Below are 19,281 nucleotides of genomic sequence, written 5' to 3'. Positions count from 1 at the left end.
CCTATTTCAAGAAAAAAACAAAAAACAAAACAAAACAAACAAACAAACAAAAAACAAACCAAAAATACCAAAAAAACCCCCAAAAAACAAAAAAAGGAAATCACAGTGATCTTATGATAGTTTGTTTCTTGACTGTATCAATGCTAATATTCTGACTATAACATTACATTACAGTTATGTAAGAGGTCAACAAGAATCTCTAGGTAACTTCTTATAATTATCTATAAGTCTATAACCATTTCAAAATAAAGGTCACTTAAAAATATTAGTCCTTTTGGGGCTGGAGAGATGACACAAAGATTAAGATCATTTGATGTTCTGGCAGAGGACCTAAGTTCAGTTTCCAGCACCTATACATAGTGGCTCACAAATGTCCATAACTCCAGTTCCAGAAGATCTAATGCCCTCTTTGAATCTCAGAGGGCACCAGCATGCATGTGTACACATTCAGACAAACATTCATACATATACAATAAATAAATGCTGGCCTGGAACTTGCTAGATTGACTAGGTTGGCCCTAAACTCAAAAGATCTTTCTGCTTTTACCTCTGGCATGCTGGGATTAAACATGTGTACCACCACACCCGGTTGAATAACAGTTTTAACACAAACAATGATAAATATATTTTTGAGGCTAGTCAAGAAAATTATGATAAAGATTAAGGAGGATTTGCTTTAACAAAAATTGAGACAACTTGTAGAATATCTATCATTAAAATAGATGGTATTGTTTTAAGAAAAGGTAAAAATACCAGTAAAATAAACAGAAACTTCTATCAAAGAAGGTTCAATTTTAGCTATCTTTATGAACCTTCAATTTATCAACTTAATGAATTAGCCAGAACTCCCCATTTTTTCTTCAATGTATGATTACAACTCACAAAATTTCAACAGGTAATAGATTCTTTTCTAACACTCCAGTCCTTCTGATTCACATAGGTAATCTCTATGCTTCTAAAAACCAATAGTCAGGTATGATGGCATACCCTTACAATCCCAGCACATGGGAAGCTGTAACAGGATGGTCCAGGGTTTAAGGCCAGCCAGACTATACTGTGAGCTGTTGTCTTGCACAAGTCCCTAAGAAACATCACCCTTTCTAGTTTTGCAGCTTGGCAAACCTGAGGGAGCCTGCCTGTTGTGATACTATGCTCACCAGCCTAGCCAACGGCTGCAGTTGCCCCCCAGTCCTATCTGGGAAGATTTTATGTCAGTAATTTTACAGAAATACTCAAATTGTTCCCGTCATTGTCTGTTTTTTTATGGGACAGGGTCTCATAATTGAGGCCCTGTCTCAAACAAACAAACAAATCAAACCAAACCAAACCAATCCCCTCTGAAATAACCCAAGAGACAAAAACCACAGAATAACTCTAGTCATCTTACCTTAAACATGACATTAATTTCTTCCCCCAGAGGATCAGCATTCACCATTGTGACTTTCAGGGGCATAGCATTAGAACTGAAGAAAGAGCACGACTGCAAACACAACACTGAGCATTAGAAAGGCTGATGATAGCGTGAAAATGGATTCTGAATTTATTGTGCCTGATATTTTTTTCTAATGCTTTAAATTAGAGCAAATCAAACAATGGATGTTAACTAGTGTTTACATGATCTGCCAATAATATGGATATGTAAATAGCTGTTGAAATTTAAACAGTATATATCAGTAAAATAGCTACTCAATAAAGGCAGAAAAAACAAAAACTTAAAGGCTTGGTGCAAAACCCTTTAAAGCCAGCCTGAACTTCTTTCTAAGTATCTGAATCACTCAACAGAACACACAGCTGTGTGATACTCATCCTGACCTGGGACAAGAGCTCCACTTTCACATAAGTACTGATGAAACTCATTACCTATGTAATTAAATACTAACACTCTAATAACTTCACGGCTTAAATCAAATCACATTTTATCTATTTATTTTGGGAATCAAATTCTGGGCCTTGCACATACTAGACAAGTGCTCTACCACTGAGCTACAAATCTTACCTTAAAATAAAACTTACAAAAAGCTAGTGTAAGACCATAACCCTATTTTAAGAACACAAGAGTCTGTCACTATGTCCTTCAGGGACTCTGGTCAGGTAACAACATGCAGAAAGACAGAGCTAAGGGCACTCTCCCTAGCCAAGTACTTACAAACTGCACTCTCACCCTCACCTGCATTAACAACTCTCCGTCTTGTGCATTATTTTACGTTTATATGAACTTGAGAGTACTGTGTTACCTTAATATTTAATTCTTTTGCCACTAGACTTGGTTTGAGAGGAAGGCGACAATTATTTTTCAGAAAAAAGGACTGTACTCGTTCCATACTCTTTTGGAGGACCACCTATGGAAGAGATTGCCTCTGTAAGTACATTATGAAAATGAAGAGAAAATGAAGATTATTCATTCTGAGAATGAACGTGTCTATGCAGGTACACATTCATGGAGGCCACAGGTCAAGTAGGTTTCTTCTGTAATTGTTCTTTACTTATTTTTCTGGATAGACTCTTTCATTGAACCTGGACCTCACTGATTAGGCTAGCTGATCAGTGAGTCCCAGGGATTCTCTTGTCTTTGCTTCCCCAGCACTGAGATTTCAGGTGGGTATCACTGAGCTACCTTTTTACGTGGGTACTAGTAGGGATGCAAATTCAAGCTTGTGCTGCAAGCACTTTGCTGACAGAGCCATCTTCCAGCACTGAAGATCTGTATCCCTCCCAACATCGTGAACTCTCTTTTTTCCTATATAACTCACTGAGTCCAATTAGGAATGCCCATATACACAAGAGTGTGGGGTCACAGGAAACCTACCAGTGGCCACCCCCTAATATTTATCTTTTGTTTTATTTAGTTTTAAGATACGGTCTCACTATGTAGCTCTGACTGTCCTAGAACTCACTCTGTAGACCAGGCTGGCCTCAAACTCACAGAGATCCACCTGCCTCTCCTTCTCAAGTGCTGGGATTAAAGGTATGTGCCATCATGCCCCGTGCAGATTTTTAGAAAAAACAATCTAACAATCTAATGAAGTCATTATAGTTAAAATGTATACAGCTCTTAACTTAACTATTTTGTCCATAGGAATATTCCATAAAGAAACTAAAGCAAGCCTGGAGCAGTGACATGTATCTACAGAGTGAGTTACTAGGGAGATTGAAACAGGAGTGCACGGCAACTCAGAAGATTCCATCCCTTCAAAACATGAAAGAAATAAAGAAGTGCTAGAAGGCAGTAAAGATGTGTGCAATAATGTTCACAGTAGCATTACTTGGGAAAAAATATATAAACAATGTACATGGAGGCTCATAAATGATACACTAAATACTTTGTGACATTATGTACCTACTGAATGCTAAGTGTAATTGTATGGATTGACAACTCTCCAAAATAAAAGTGAAAAAAGCTATTTTCAAAAATACAAAACATAACAAAAACACCAACATTTTTGAAAGAATTTAAGAACATATAAATAGAAAATATCCTTCCCCTGTGTTCATGAATTGGAAGACGAGCTGAGTTCAAGAATTAAGATATATTATTATGGCTAGATGTGGTGGTGAACATTTTAATCCAGCACTGGGAGGCAGAAGCAAGAGGATCTCCGTGAGTTTGTGACCACCAAGGATAGTCAGGGCTTTATAGAGAGATCTTATCTCAAAAGAAATTAATAAATAGCTGGGCAGTGGTGGCGTGAACCTTTAATCCCAGCACTCGAAAGGCAGAGGCAGGCAGATTTCTGTGAGTTCAAGGCCAGCCTAGTCTACAAGAGCTAGTTTTAGGACAGCTAGAACTGTTACATAGAGACATCCTGCCTCAAAAAAAAAAAAAAAAAAACAAAAAAAACCAAAACACCCAAACACAATAAAAGTTATTATTATAAATCATAATATTTCCAAAATTGATCTATAGATTTAATATAGTTCTTATCAAAATCCCAACTGCCCAAGTGTGGTGGCAAGCATCTGCAATCCCAGCACTTATGAGGTCTATGCAGGAGGATACAGGGCTAGTCCAGTTATACAGATTTGTCTCAAAAACAAAACAATACTTGTGTTCTTTTTCATGGGTACATACCTGTCTGGTTGATCCACTAGCCTGTCTTACTTTTTCTGCCACTCCTCCTAAAAGTTGTACAAGTTTCATCTGCTTAGAAAGTTCTTCTCTGAGTCCTTTTCCTCCTACTGAGAGGAGAGCACCCAACACATGCTCATATCTGCTTCCAAAATGTGTATCATGCAAAGCATCCTTGAGAAGCCTAATGCAACAAAAATATTTATGTCAGTCACTTCTGAGAACTAGATAAAGCTCGCTCAAAGATCAGTTTAACAAGTTCTATTTTGGATATCCAGGAAATTAAGTCACATAAGCAAGAAAAGGCTCATTAGTTATTATAAAAAGCATGATGTTGTTTTATTAATTTTGGTTTTATTTCTAAAGACAAACCCTTCAGCTTCTTTAAAATAATAGATTCACTACACAGCTGGTTACCCACAGCAAGTATCATAAGCACACTGTTTATATTTAATAATTATGCTAACTCTGTTAGTGTCTGCAAAACAAAGGAGCCACTTAATAAAATTTAAGTCTTACCAATACAAACTGTGTGCTATCTGGATATTTCCCAAGGCCCTGGACAGAAGGAAGCGCACTAGTGAACTATTCAAGTAAATTTCATATTTCAAAGCCTATGTGTAAGAGGAAATAAGAGTTATTAGAAGTCAAATCATAACAAATTGCTCAGATAAAAGCATCAAATATGTAGACTAAATGCTACTCACTGGTGAAAAGATGACACTTATGGAAAAAAAGGCTAGGTTTTATAGCCCAGAGGTAGAATGCTTGCTTAGCAGAAGCAATGACATTCCTTCAATCCACAGCACTGCAAATATTTTAAAAAACCAATACTACAGGGGCGGAGCATGATGATACACGCCTTTATTCCCAGCACTCAAGAAGCAGAGGCAGGTCGATCTCTGTGAGTTCAAGCCCAGCCTGAATAAATGAATTCTAGGACAGCCAGGGCTACATCGAGAAAGCCTGTCTCAAAAAATAAAAGTCTATGAATATAGGTCAAATTGTTGAACTCAAAAGGAATACTATCTATTATATTAGCTATGTTTCACCAGCAAAGAAAAAAAAAAAAGGCTCAAGTCTGGCAAATTCCTGAAAATTGCCGGGTGCACGCCTTTAATTCCAGCACTCAGGACTCAGGAGGCATAGCCAGGCAGATCTCTGAGTTTGAGACAAGCCTGGTCTACAAAGTGAGTTCCAGGATAGCAGGGCTGCACAGAGAAACCCTGTCTTAAAAAATTTTAAAAAAAAGTCTAAAAATTACAAGTTCATATGGCTATATGCCACATTACCTATGGCAGTAATGGGAGATCATACTATATTCTCACACAGTGCCCTCAACATTTCTGCTGTACTGCAATGGCATTTTAAAACAAAGAAGGGGTCCCATGGCCAGTCCCTTACTAACTGAAACTAGGTGGGTGAGTAGGAAGCAAGGTAGCCTAGTAAAAACTCCCACCTGTACAAACTGTGGGAGAAGATCTGTTAGCTCATCATCACTAATGGCCTCAATCCAGCTCACAGCTAGAGATCGCACTTCCTGGTCAGCAAATCTAGAGTATCAGAAAATCAATATATAACAGTGATTTCTTGCAAGTGCAGTTTCATTAACTGAAAACACAATTTTAGTCTGTCCCCGACAAAGAAGATTCAAATGGCTCTTACTCAAAACCAATGTGCTGGTGTGGCAGTACATGCCTTTAGGAGGCAGAAGCAAGCCAATCTCTGAGTCTGAGGCCAGCCCAGTCTACATAGCAAGCTCCTAACGAAATTTTCATACATAGAGTACAATGACAATCTCCACTTAAACCCTTCCATTCTTACTATTCCCTCTTCTACTTTCTATTACCCTTCCACCCTTCCCTTAATACTTTTCTTTTTTTCTAAAGGAGCAAAAACTTAACTGTGTAAATACAGACTCAGTTCCCAGATTATTTCAAAATTTTAGCTTCATAAAAATTAATTTTGTCCCCATAAATTATTACAATTATATAATTATTAAAAATAATCAATTACACAATTAATAAAAAGAATTATTCAAATTAGATACTTAATTCTTTCTTTAGGTAAGCTTTAAATGATACAAAATGCTTTCTTGAGCATTTCAATGAAAAAGAATATGTTTATATAAATTATGCATACACACTTACATTATCATGTTGTTTTTATGTTAAAAGGGAAGTATTCCTGCAGCATAATACACTGCTGGGAAATTTGACAATAAAACATCAAATAAATGTATCTGACTTACTTTGCATCAAGAAGCTCCAACGCAGCTAGTGGGCACAATGGCGGCCACTGGTGCAGCAATGAGTAAGTTTCGGCAAGATTAGCCCATTTCCAGTTTGGGGCACTTGCTAGTATCTTAGGAAGACAATTTGGATGTTCGAAGCAATAATAACGTTTTTCCCACAAAAAGACCTTATCTTCTTTAGAAAGTCTGCATATATAATAGAATTAAGTTACTTCTCAGTAGAATTATGACATGGCTATAATCTCAATAATTAAAAAGTCAAAGAAGAAATGTATTTGTGACAAGTGACTAATACTTGATGCTGCTAATACTAATAAGAAACGGAAATATTCAACGTACAGCAAACATACTAATCTACCCTCATCTGAAGATGGAAACTGCTCTCTCTGCCTTGACAAAAGTACAAGAGTTGTTAAAGTGAAGGGTAATCCCAACAAGATGCCAGGCAAGCAAAGCAAGAGCTGAATGGGCAGAGTGCGTCCACACAAGTAAAATGAAACGCTATGGAGAAAACAAATCTTTAGGGAACTGTTATACAGTTGAGTTGAGAAGCAGTGGAAAAAGTGTGAAAAACTGAGAAACAAATGGAAAAAAATATTTTTAGAGATAAATTGTGAGTTAAGTTCAATGACATGTTCATGAAATATTTCGCTTTTATTATTCGTTTATTTTTGAGACAGAATTTCACTGTGTCACCTTTTCTGCCCTGGAACTCATTCTGTATGCCAGGCTGGCTTTGAACTCACAGAGTTAACAACTCTGCCTCCCAAATACTGGGATTAAAAGCATGTTACTCGTTTTTTTTTTTTTTTTTTTTTTGAGGCAGTTTCTTATATAGCCCAGGTTGGCCTCAAACTTGCCATGCAGGTAAAGCTGGCTTCAAACTCCTGTTCCTCCTGCCTCCATTGTCTGTGTTAGGATTACAGGTATGCAACAGCATGTCTGGCTCACCCACTCCACTTTGTGCATACAGCACACCTGCAAAATGTATTCATCTCATGTGCAGTATAAAAAAAACCCCACAAATATGACAAAAAGCACCTAAATAAAATGTGCTGGCTAATGGTTCCCCCCCTCCCCAAGACATGGTTTGGAGCCTGCCCTGGAACTAACTCTTGTAGACCAGGCTGGCCTCGAACTCAGAGAAATCCACCTGCCGCTGCCTCCCGAGTGATGGGATTAAAGACATGCACCACCATTGCCCAGCTTGTGTTGGCTAGTTTTAAGTCAACTTGACACAAGCTATAGTTAGAAGCCCATAGAGCATTTTCTTAAGTAGTGATTGATGAGGCAAGGCCTGGGCAATTGATAAGGGGCCATCGCTGGGCTGGTGGTCCTGGGCTCTATAAGAAAACAGGCTGAGCAAGTCACTGGTAGTAAGCCAGTAATCAGCAATCTTTCATGGCCTCTGTATCAGCTCTTGCCTCCAGGCTCCCGCCCTGTTTGAATTCCTGTCCTGACTTCCTTCAGTGATAAACAGTGATGTGGAAGCATAAGTCAAATAAACCCTTTCCTCCCCAAGCTGCTTTGGTCATGGTGTTTTATCACTGCAATAGTAACCCCAAGACAGAAGTCTTCCTAATTCTACAGACAAGGATCTGCTATGCTTCCAGAGATGGTTTAGTAATATAGAAGTATCCACATGGGTGTTTTAGGTTTTATTTCCTTTGTGCTGATGGTAACACTATCCTAATATGCTGATGAGTTTTGTTTTAAAACTGTTGGGTATTAGAGGTGGAGACAAACAGATTCTTAGGGTCGGATGGACTACCAGTCTATTCAATTTACTGGCAAGCTCCAGATTCAGTCAGAGATTGTGTTTCCAAAACTAAGGTGGGAAGTGATTAAGGAAGATACTTAGTGTTGACGTCTGTACTCTATATGCACATACATGTACATACACACAGTAAAAATGGTCTGGGTGAATAGCTCAGTGGGTAAGGTGCCTGCTGTGCAAACATGAGGACCTGAGATCAGATCCCCAGCACTAACATCAAACTTGGGTGTGGCGGTATGCATCTGTAACCCCAGCACTGAGATGAAGAGCTAGGAGGACCCATAAAGCTCCCTGGCCAGCCAGCTTAGTAAATTAGTGAGCTCCAGGTTCAGTAAGAGTCTGTCTCAAAAAATGAGCTAAAGAGACAGAAAAGGTACCCCGTCAACCTCTCTCTGCATAGACACACACACACACACACGCGCGTGCGTGCTATAGAAATACATGACTTAAGAAAGACTGAAACACAGATTTATATAATCCCCTGATTTGTATGTAGACAGTTTCCCATTGGTAGTGTTGGGATCATGCTGTACAGCTTCCTCCATATCAAGAGCACTTCTAAATCACGGGCTGTAATATTAAGCCCTGAACCTGATCTTTTATACCACAGAAGATTCCCAAGAAAATAATAAACAAACCATACCCAAATGATGAGTCCCTGTGAAGAATATCCAGAAGTTTTCCCTTTACATCGTTCTCCAGTGTTTCCAACTTGTACTGTTGAATAACGTTTCTATCAACTTGGGGAGATGTATAAACAATGTCACATGCAGGAGAAGGAAAATCAACCTGAAAAAAATTAACGAAATCATTGAACTTGTGTGTGTGTTTTGTTTGTTGTTGGTTTTCTTTTCTTTCTTCTGAGACAGGGTTTCTTTGTGTACCCTGGCTGTCCTGGGATTTGCTCTGTAGAGTAGGCAGGCTAGCTTCAAACTCAAGAGATCTGCCTGCCTCTGTCTCCCGAATGCTGCAATTAAATGTGTGTACTACCATCACCCAGCGAAGTTGCTCAAATTATAATCCATTTCCATATTAGCATCTTTGTCTTTCAGGAAACTGAGTTTTCACAACAATCTAGGTAAGTTTATTTTAAGTATAAACCTGGTGCTTCTTTTCTCTTTTCTTCTTTTGCCAACAGCTGGTCATTCTCAAAAGCATGTATATATTTCTTAGGAAAGATATAGGGCATGTTTTCCTCTCTCAGAAACTGGAATTTTTTTAAACTTTCTTTTTATTTATTCTTTGTGTTTTTCACATCATGCATCTCGATCCCATTCATTTCCCTGTCCCTCTGTATCTGCCCTCTACCCTTGCAACCACTCCCTTAAAACAAAATAAAATCAAATTTAAGAGAGAAAAAACCCAATTTTGCCATGGAAGTTGTAGAGTGACACGGTGAGTCATGCAGTAAAGTGTTTTACCCATCTATCTTTACTTCCAAGTGAGCACTGCAAAGAGTCACTGGTCTGGTTTACGGCCTCTGGCTTCTGCTACACTATCGATGCTGAGCCCTCACTGGGACTCCTCTTGGATATCCTTTTTTTGTTTGTTTGTTTGTTTGTTTTCGAGACAGGGTTTCTCTGTGATTTTGGAGCCTGTCCTGGAACTAGCTCTTGTAGACCAGGCTGGTCTCGAACTCACAGAGATCCGCCTGCCTCTGCCTCAAGAGTGCTGGGATTAAAGGCGTGCGCCACCACCGCCCGGCCTTTGGATATCCTGTTGTTGCCCTGTGTCGTGAAAATCCTGTAATTTTGGGTCTGTAAGACTAGCGTCTTCATGTGCTCCAGCAGATTATACATGGGTGGATGTGGAGGTAGCTCAACTCATAACCCTGGTTCAGCACCTGGGTAGTTGCAGGGTTGGTCAGCTCACTAGCTCTCCCTTGTTCTCACCACTAAGGTGAGCTTCAGTTATAGATTTTAATGTAATTTTATGAAAGACATTATTTTTTAATTATTTTACTTGTATTATCTACTTTAGCAATTTATATTATCTGGTAGACTTCTAATAAGACATTTGTCCTGAAATACAAGCAGATTGTTTAATATCCCTTTATTTGACATTTTAACCTAAATTATTTGGAGCAAAAATTGGGAATAGAAATGCAAATTAATTACTAGGAAGTACATTATTAATATATACAATCATAGCCATTAAAAGCTGATGGAAAAAAAATCAATTCATGGCATTTTAATTTTGAAAGGACATAAGAAATCTTGTAAAATTCCATTTTATTTAATTTGTGCATACAAAAACTAAAATTTCTTAAGTGTCTTTTGACTATTTGCTATTCTTCTATTGAGAATTCTTATTTAGATCTGTACCCCATTTTTTTGATTTTTTGATCTTGAGTTCTTTATATATTTTGGAGATCAGACCTATCTGATGTGGGATTAGTGAAGTTCTTTTCCCATTCTGTAGGCTGCTATTTTGTCTTATTGACTGTGTCCTTTGCTTTACAGAAGCTTCTCAGTTCCAGGAGATCCCATTTTTGTTGCTTTCAGTGACTGTGCTATATTTAGGAAGTGGTCTCCTGTGGCCATGTGTTCAAGGCTACTTCCCACTTTCTCTTCAATGAGGTTCAGTGTGGCTGGAGTTATGCTGATGTCTTTGATCCATTTGGACTTAAATTTTGTGCATGGGGATAGATATGGATCTATTTGCATTCTTCTACATGTTGTCATCCAATTATGCCCCCATTTTCTGTTGAAGATGCTTTCTTTTTTCCATTGTATAATTTTAGCTTCTTTGTCAAAATTCAAGTGTTCATAGGTGTTTTGATTAATTAATATCAGGGTCTTCAATTTGAATTGCTCAACATCCTTAGCCATCAGGAAAATACAAATCAAGATAAGATACCATATTATACTTGTCAGAATGGCTAAGATCAAAAACACCAATGACAGTTTATGTTGCAGAGGATGCAGAGTAAGGGGAACACTCCTCCATTGCTGGTAGGCGTGTATACTTATACAGGCACTTTGGAAATCAGTATGGCGGTTTCTCAGAAAATTGTGAATCAACCTACCTCAAGACCCAGCAATACCATTCTTGGGCATATACCCAAAGGATGCACACTCATACCACAAGGACATTGGTTCAACTGTGTTCACAGCAGCATTATTCGTAATAACCAGAACCTGAACAACCTAGGTGCCACTCAACTGAAGAAAGGATAAAGAAAATGTGGCACATTTATACAATGGAGTACTAGTGGTAAAAAACAATGACATCTTGAAATTTGCATGTAAATGGATAGAACTAGAAAAAAACCATCCTGAGAGAGGGAACCCACATTTAGATAGACAAACATGGTAAGTACTTACTCATAAGTGGATATTAGATGTAAAGCAAAGGATAACCACCAGTCTATCGTCCATAATCCCAGAGAAGCTAGGTAACAAGGAAAACCCTAAGAGAGACATACATGGATCCCCCTGGAAGGGGAAAAAGGCAAGATCTCTTGAAAATTTGGGAATGTGGGCGGGGGAGAGAAGGGAGGGTGGAAAGCAGGGGTCGGGAGGGAAGAAGGGTAGTAAGGAGGAGAACATGAAGGAATGGGATGCTCAAGAAGGGGGAAGGACAGAGAGTGAGAGAGAAGAAAGTGACATTTTGATTGAGGGAGCCATTAAAGGGCTAGCGATTACATAGCACTAGGGAAATTCCCAGGAATCCACAAGGATGACCCCAGCTAAGACTCTAAGCAACAGTGGGAAGGATGCCTAAACTGGCCTTCCCCTGTAAAATTGCTGACTACCTTAATTGTCACCATAGTACCTTCATCCAGAAACTGATGAAAACAGATACAGAGATCTACAGTAAAGTCCTGGGCTGAGCTACTAGAGACCAGTCCAAGAGTGGGAGGAACAATAATATGAATAAAGGGGTCAAGACCATGATACTCACAGAAACAGCTGATCTGAGCTAGTGAGAGCTCACTGACACTGGACTGATAGTGGGAGAACCTGCATAGAACCAAGCTAAGTCCACTGAATACGGGGAACAGTTGTGAGTGCCACTGGCAGTGGAACCAGGATCTATCCCTAGTGCTTGAATTGGTATCTTGGAGCCAATTCTCTTTGGATGAATACCTTGCTTGGCCTAGATATAGGGGGAGGACCTTGATCTTTCCTGGAAGTGAAGTGTCAGACTTTGTTGACTTCCCATGGGAAGCCTTACCCTTTCTGAAGAGGGCAATGGAGGGGGTGGAGACAGGGATAGCTACATAAAATAAGAAAAGATTGCATTAAAAAAATTCTTAATTAAAAAACAAACAAAAACCAGGCGATGGTGGCGCACGCCTTTAATCCCAGCACTGAGAAGGCAGAGGCAGGTGTATCTCTGTGAGTTCGAGACCAGCCTGGTCTACAGAGCTAGTTCCAGGATAGGCTCTAAAGCCACAGAGAAACCCTGTCTCGAAAAACCAAACCAAACCAAAACAAACAAACAAACAAAAAAACTAAAATGAGGGCCATCTTATTATGATCATTCCAGTAGAGATTGATTAATAATATTGAAGGAAACAAAACCTTAGATCTGAAGATTAAGATCTTTGCCCTGCAGAACACCAGCTATAACACATAGGAGAATGAGCCCAGAAAATGTTTTTTTTTTGTTTTGTTTTTTTTTCAAGACAGGGTTTCTCTGTGGTTTTTTTGGAGCCTGTTCTGGAACTAGCTCTTGTAGACCAGGCTGGTCTCGAACTCACAGAGATCTGCCTGCCTCTGCCTCCCAAGTGCTGGGATTAAAGGCGTGCGCCACCAGATTCTGATATCAAATTAATTAAAGAAGATTAATTAGGCTTCTTCAATACAACCCAAGTCATCATGGTATACACAAACACTTTCTATAAAGACATTCATATGTAAGCCCCTCTATGTGTCAAGAACAACCATTACCTGTAGCACAATTCTTTCCATGACACAGCCTTTTTTTGGGATTGCTCCAGGAACAGAATGTGTATGTGATGAAGTCCAAAGGTAGAGAAGTTTTGTTCCACATGTTAAAAACCTTCACGAACATAAGAATACTGTGATTTTCATTTCAAAAATCTCAAACTTACAATATATCATGACAATCAATTTGAAATATCAGTAAAAATAGTATGGTCTTCAAGAACATTTTAGGAGGGGACTGTGCATATATGTATGTTGGTTGGTTGGTATGCAAAATGAATAAAAAGAGAACATACTAGGAGGAACCAGCTGGCTGGGCGGTGGTGGCACACACCTTTAATCCCAGCACTCAGGAAGGAGGCAGAGACAGGCGGATCTCTGTGAGTTTGAGGCTAGCCTGGTCTACAAGGGCAAGTTCCAGGACAAGCTCCAAAGCTACACAGAGAAACTCTGTCTTGAAAAAACAAAACAAAACAACAAAACAAAAACAAAAAAAAAAAAAAAGGAAAGAAAGAAAAAGAAGGAATCAGCTGCCATATTGTACTGAGAAGTTAGGTAAAATATTAAGGGGGGGCAGGGAAGAGAAATTATGGTCATCATGTAAATTAAATGAAAAAAAATTTAATTAAAAATATTATTACTGTGTAGGATCATAACAAAGAAAGGGAGAATAAAAATGCACCTTGGAAAGAATGACATTGAGGAGAGAACACAGAAGGGAAAGGGACAACCACTGTCCACAAAAACACTCTAAGCAGGAAGGTGAAAAAAATTGTCTTCCAAAGTTTTTTTTGAGAGACCATGACTTGAAGGTCATGGTTTGGATTACAGCATCACACCCTGATTTTTACCATTATTATAAAAAGTACATGCCAAGAAAATCAGTAACTGCTTTGCACTGAAGCACAAATTATTTGACGTAAGCTATACATGAGAGCTCCTCAGTGAATTTTTTCTCTAAAAGATTAGACAATAAATATTTAGGAGCCAGCATGTGTTTGTAATCGCAGTATCTGGGAGGCTAGGGCAGGAGAAGCATAAATCTGGGCTACATAGTGACTTCCTGCCTAAAATTTTTTTTAAAATAAAAACTAAGGGCTAAACAGTGGCTCAGGGGGCTGGAATGATGGCTCAGAGGTTAAGAGCATTGCCTGTTCTTCCAAAGGTTCTGAGTTCAATTCCCAGCAACTACATGGTGGTTCTCAACCATCTGTAACGAGATCTGGTGCCCTCTTCTGGCCTACAGGCATGTATGCAGACAAATGTATATTATATATACAATGTATATACAATAAATAAATAAATCTTAAAAAAAAAAAGAGTTGGCTCGGTGGCTTAGAGCACTTGCTGCTGCTCTTGCAGAATACCCATGTTTAATTTTCAGCATCCACACAGTGGCTCACAAAAAATTCTAGCTCCAGGGAATCTAATACTCTCTTCTGATCTTTGTAGTCACCATGCATGTTCATGGTACACAGACACACATAGAGGCAAAACAATCATATGCATAAAATAAAATAAACACCTAAAAATATATGAATAAGTAAATTTAAAAAGGCCGGACATGGTAGCACATAATAGGATTGGTGAGATGTCTTAGTATGTAGGGTTTTTGGTCTTATACCTGACAACCTGTAATCAATTCCAAAGACCCTCACAGTAGACCATCCTCTTACCTACACTTACACACACACACACACACAATAAATAAATGTTAAAAAAAAGGCAGTGGGGCTCATGTATGTTGATCCTCATCCTCGACTACCAACTTATGGTTTATTTAAAACATTTACTAACAGACTTTGATAAATTGTTGCATAGATAAAATTTCTTTTTTTCCAAGAATAATCTCTCAAACTTTTTGTGTATGAATGTATAAAGGCTAGAAAGATGGTTCATTGGTTAAGAGCACTTGCTACCCTTCCTGATGACCTTAGTTTTGTTTCCAGAACCCACGCTGGGCAGCTCACAACCCAGCTGCAGGACTCCAGTTCCAGGGGATAAACTCCAAATTATCATTACATTATTTCATTTATAAACTGTTTTGTATTTTCAAAACAAAACAAAACCCAATTTCAGGGCAGGGGAGATGGTTTAGTTGGTGAGTGCTCGCCCTACAAGCATGGGAAGCTGAGTTTGATCTCCAGAGCTCATATTAAGAAGCTAGGTATACCAGTGTACACTTTCAATCACTGTGCTGAGAGAAGCAGACATAGGTGGGTTCCTGGAGCTCACTGGCCAGCCAAGTTAGCCTAATATATAAGCCCCACGCAATAAGAGACTCTGTGCTTCAGAAATAAGGTGGATGGTGTTCTGGAAGAAGGCAATTGTGGCTGCATTTGGGCCTCCACATGCACAAATAGGTTACTGTCCACAGGTGAGATGTGCAGAACTCTTAGACCAAGGGCCCACAGCACTAAGGATCGGTTAGTGAGTTAGAATAGTTAAATCCTGTTGCTTCTCTGAAAATGGAGAAAGGTGGGAAATAGGAAAAACAAGGTCCTTTTAGCATTCATTCTGTCATAATATACTTTACAAAAATGACAGTCATTGGTTACTGTTTTTCCCCTGGATCCTCTGCATACCCACCATGCTACACTGAGATCACAGCAGAGTGACTACTTTGCTATGCTCAAAGATCATGTGCATCAGTGTTCCCAGCCCGTCCCCAGCCTGTCTGTGATGCAGAGATATGCCCTAGAATCACAATTAAGTAATACTCACCGTTTAAAGTCAAAAAGAGTCAAAGAAACTTTACCCAAAGTTTCTGGCCCCTTTCTTTGTTTATTAGAATCAGGTGAACTTCCACTGCTTTGATTTAAAATTCCAAACAGAGTAAGATGAAGAATTGACTCTAATGGCAACTGTGATATTTGAATAGGAAAAATGATTCTATGGGGCAGAAAAAAAAATTCATTAGATTAAAAGTGACGCTCAGTAATCATTTAATGAAAACTGATTAACTTTAGGTGTTTTATTTCACTTATAAAACAATTTTTAGTTTTAAGTAACTTTTAGCTAAGTAGCAAGTATGGCTAACTTGTACTGTTAAGTCTTAAATGTCATTATGAGCATAAAACTTCAGAAATCTCACAGTTCTTTCTGTAAAAATGTCTCAGTACCTAAAGATATGCAGTTCAATAATCAGGCAAAATAAATTAGACCATAATTCTGCAACTAGCTATTTACTCAAATAATTACGAAGTCTCTCTATTAAAAAAAATCAGTATTTAAAAAACAAACATTATAAAATGTCATCATGTATATAGATTTAAAATTTAGGTTGGTTATCTATTAATCAAGAGCAAGACTCTTGTATAGTGTTACTATATAATAAAATACTTAAGCAGTTTATTAAACACTATTTCTAGAGTTCTGGGTAAATTTCTAATCTTTGGCATGACAAAGTCTAGGAAGAATTAATACCATGTTACTGCAATTTTAAGATACAGATGTTTATAGGAATACTTACAAAATTTTCATGTTAATTCCAGTTTGTTTTATAGAATTTTATGTAGAAGATATTTTAACATATTAGTAAGAATCTATTGGATTTCAGTTGAGATAATAAACAATAATGTATACATTGAAAAAAATTAAAGAACAGGGCACAGTGAACTATGAAATAATTATAAAAGCAAAAAATTTCACTTACAGTTCATCCCATTTAATAAGATAGAAGAAATTCTTGTACGTGCCAACCTTCTTTGATTGAATAGGTTTAAAAAGATCCTTCCCATTGTGAGACAGGGAACATATCAAGTAGTATTTTTCATAACTAAGAAAAGAAAGCTTAATTTGATTTCTAGGTTAGTAATAATTACCTAACTAACACAACTACATTAGCAATTTCCCCCCAAGTGACAAACTATAATAAACTGGTCACCATTAATTTTATTTTTTTGAAATTCATCTGAAATATAACCTTTGCAAATTCTATAAAAACAGGGAAGTGGTATAACAAAAGAAGTATAGGGGGAACATAAGCCCCTAAGTGTCAGTCTCAAGGAGACGGTAGTAATGAGACCCATGTACTATAAGCTGTTTCGGGTATTGTGCTCAGTAAGTTACTAGCTTCAGAGCACAGGTAAATGACAACAGACTATGCATTTATCCATTCCTAGGTAAAATCTAGAAAGGAAGTACCAACAATTATCTTTCCTTGGTGCTACCTTAATTACATTTCTGCTTTTTGTTAGAGTTTGTTTAGTTTCATTTGTTCTCTTTCTTGGCAGTGGTGGAGATGTTACTTACCTTTGCTATATCACTAAAATACTCAACTAATTATATTAAGTTTGCCATGTTTTTATCTGGGCATTTTGGCACATACTTATAACCCAGGTACTTAGGAGGCTGCAGTGGAAGGATCCCTCAGTCTCTGAAGGTGAGACCGGCCTGAGCATCATAGCGAGCCATCATCTCAAAAGCACGATAGACAAAAAGAAATAAGCACTAATAGCCATTTAAATGGAAGTTCCAGAAAAGCACTGTTCTGGTTTGTTACCAGATTTCCAGCACCGAGAACTCTGTTTATAGATGAGGCTCAATAAACACTTATTCCATGACTTAAAAAACCATTTTCAGCTTGGCATGGTGGTGCATGCCTTTAATCCCAGCACTTGGAAGGCAGAGGCAGGTAGATATTTATAAGTTCGAGGCCATCCTGGTCTACAAAGCAAATTCCAGAATAGCCAGGACTACATAGAGGGACCCTACTGCTTCAAAACACCAAACCCAACCAACCAACCAAAAACCCAACCAATCAAAACAAAAAACAAACAACAAGCAAACAAAAACAAAAACCACTTTCAAGTCACACCATCATTCTAATCTGAAGCTTAATTCACATGGCATTTTTGTTTGGTAACTCTTCAGTAAACTTTATAGTACCAAGCCATTATGAACCTATTTCAATAATATTATTTTCAGACTTTTCAGTTTATATTAATTATTCCAAAGTAAATTAAAATTGGCCCCCAAAATACTATCCTTTAAAGATATTGATAAAAGAAAAAAAATCAAAAGAAAACCCTTATCAAAACTTCAGTAGAAGAAATATGCTCATGTAGAATTCAAAGACTAGCCCATTAGTGACTGTGAGATATTAATAGGGAATAGGGCCTGAATTCTAGTCCCATTACATTCTGTTTCAAATTACCCTGGCTCTAAAGGAAAGGCAGAAAAGCTCAGCAATTTTAAGCTAATTCATCTTTTAAATAAAATTTTTGCTTGATAGTTTCATCATATATTCTCTTGCTTTTTAAAAAAAATTATTTTTTGAGATATGGTTTCCCTGTGTAATACTGGCTGTCCTGCAACTAGCTCTGAAGACCAGGCTAGCTTTGAACTCAAAGATCTGACTGCCTCTACCTCCTGGGTACACCACCACACCTGGCTTTCTTGTTTTTTTTTTTTTTTTCATGTCATAGGAATGATGTTTTTCACTACAATAACTTCAGATATCTCTATAAATTTATTAAAACCACAAAGGTACAAAGGGGTACTCAGTGATCTTTGTATCATCCATTTAAACAAAACAAAACAAAACAAAAAAAAAAAAAAGAAAGAAAGAAAAGTAGTTACAACATTAAGATTAGCATAGCTTCTGGGTATGGCTGTGCAAATCCTCTAAGCAGCTACTTACTTTGCTACCCAGTTACTGGAAATTCCATGTGCAGCATAGACAGTAAACTGGAGCTGCTCTGTTGCAGTCCACGCTTCCTTGATGCTCCTGCTACTTTGAGGACAGTCTGCAGAACTCTTACTAGAATTTGCATGGAGCCTGAGAAGATCGTAAATTGCTGCTGTTAAGTGATCCAGGCTTACTTGAACAGGATTTTCAGGATTCAGTGAGTCTACATTGAAACAAAGTGTTAATTCTCTGAAAGAGCAAAAATCATTGCCAAAATATAAATAATCTAAAGACATACCCCTAGTTAAGTTCTTGGTAGTATCTCCTCCAGATAATGAAGTCACCTGTATACACATATATCAATTAGTCAGAAATTGAGCATAATTTAATATAAAATGTTTACTTTTTCTTCCTTTTTTTGAGACAGGGTCTTGTGTAGCTCAGGTTGGTCTCAAACTTGCTAAATTCCTGATTCACATCCAAAATTATAGGATAACAGGGATGTATCAAGTCGGGCGATGGTGGCGCACACCTTTAATCCCAGCACTCGGGAGGCAGAGGCAGGCAGATCTCTGTGAGTTCGAGACCAGCCTGGTCTACAGAGCTAGTTCCAGGACAGGCTCCAAAACCACAGAGAAACCCTGTCTCGAAAAACCA

General features: G+C 38.0%; 1 protein-coding gene across 1 annotated transcript in view; it reads right to left on the bottom strand.

Moving 5' to 3' along the window:
* The window catches only part of Pik3c2a (phosphatidylinositol-4-phosphate 3-kinase catalytic subunit type 2 alpha), a 99,286-nt gene that overhangs the window by 18,331 nt on the left and 61,674 nt on the right, over nt 1-19,281 (bottom strand). Inside the window, exons 10-21 of the mRNA XM_050143152.1 lie at nt 18,923-18,968; nt 18,637-18,847; nt 16,648-16,770; nt 15,717-15,884; nt 12,996-13,107; nt 8,741-8,886; nt 6,318-6,506; nt 5,526-5,619; nt 4,586-4,680; nt 4,070-4,250; nt 2,235-2,339; nt 1,388-1,480 (exon numbers count right to left, since the gene is read on the bottom strand). Coding sequence (XP_049999109.1) covers nt 1,388-1,480; nt 2,235-2,339; nt 4,070-4,250; nt 4,586-4,680; nt 5,526-5,619; nt 6,318-6,506; nt 8,741-8,886; nt 12,996-13,107; nt 15,717-15,884; nt 16,648-16,770; nt 18,637-18,847; nt 18,923-18,968 — 1,563 coding nt within the window. The remainder of the gene's footprint in view (nt 1-1,387; nt 1,481-2,234; nt 2,340-4,069; nt 4,251-4,585; nt 4,681-5,525; nt 5,620-6,317; nt 6,507-8,740; nt 8,887-12,995; nt 13,108-15,716; nt 15,885-16,647; nt 16,771-18,636; nt 18,848-18,922; nt 18,969-19,281) is intronic.

The sequence above is a fragment of the Alexandromys fortis genome, unplaced genomic scaffold (genome assembly GCF_014885135.2).
Source record: "Alexandromys fortis isolate MF-2015 unplaced genomic scaffold, M_Fortis_MF-2015_v1.1 scaffold_45, whole genome shotgun sequence".
In the NCBI taxonomy this organism is placed as follows: domain Eukaryota; kingdom Metazoa; phylum Chordata; class Mammalia; order Rodentia; family Cricetidae; genus Alexandromys; species Alexandromys fortis.
This window is presented reverse-complemented; position numbering and strand designations above follow the sequence as displayed.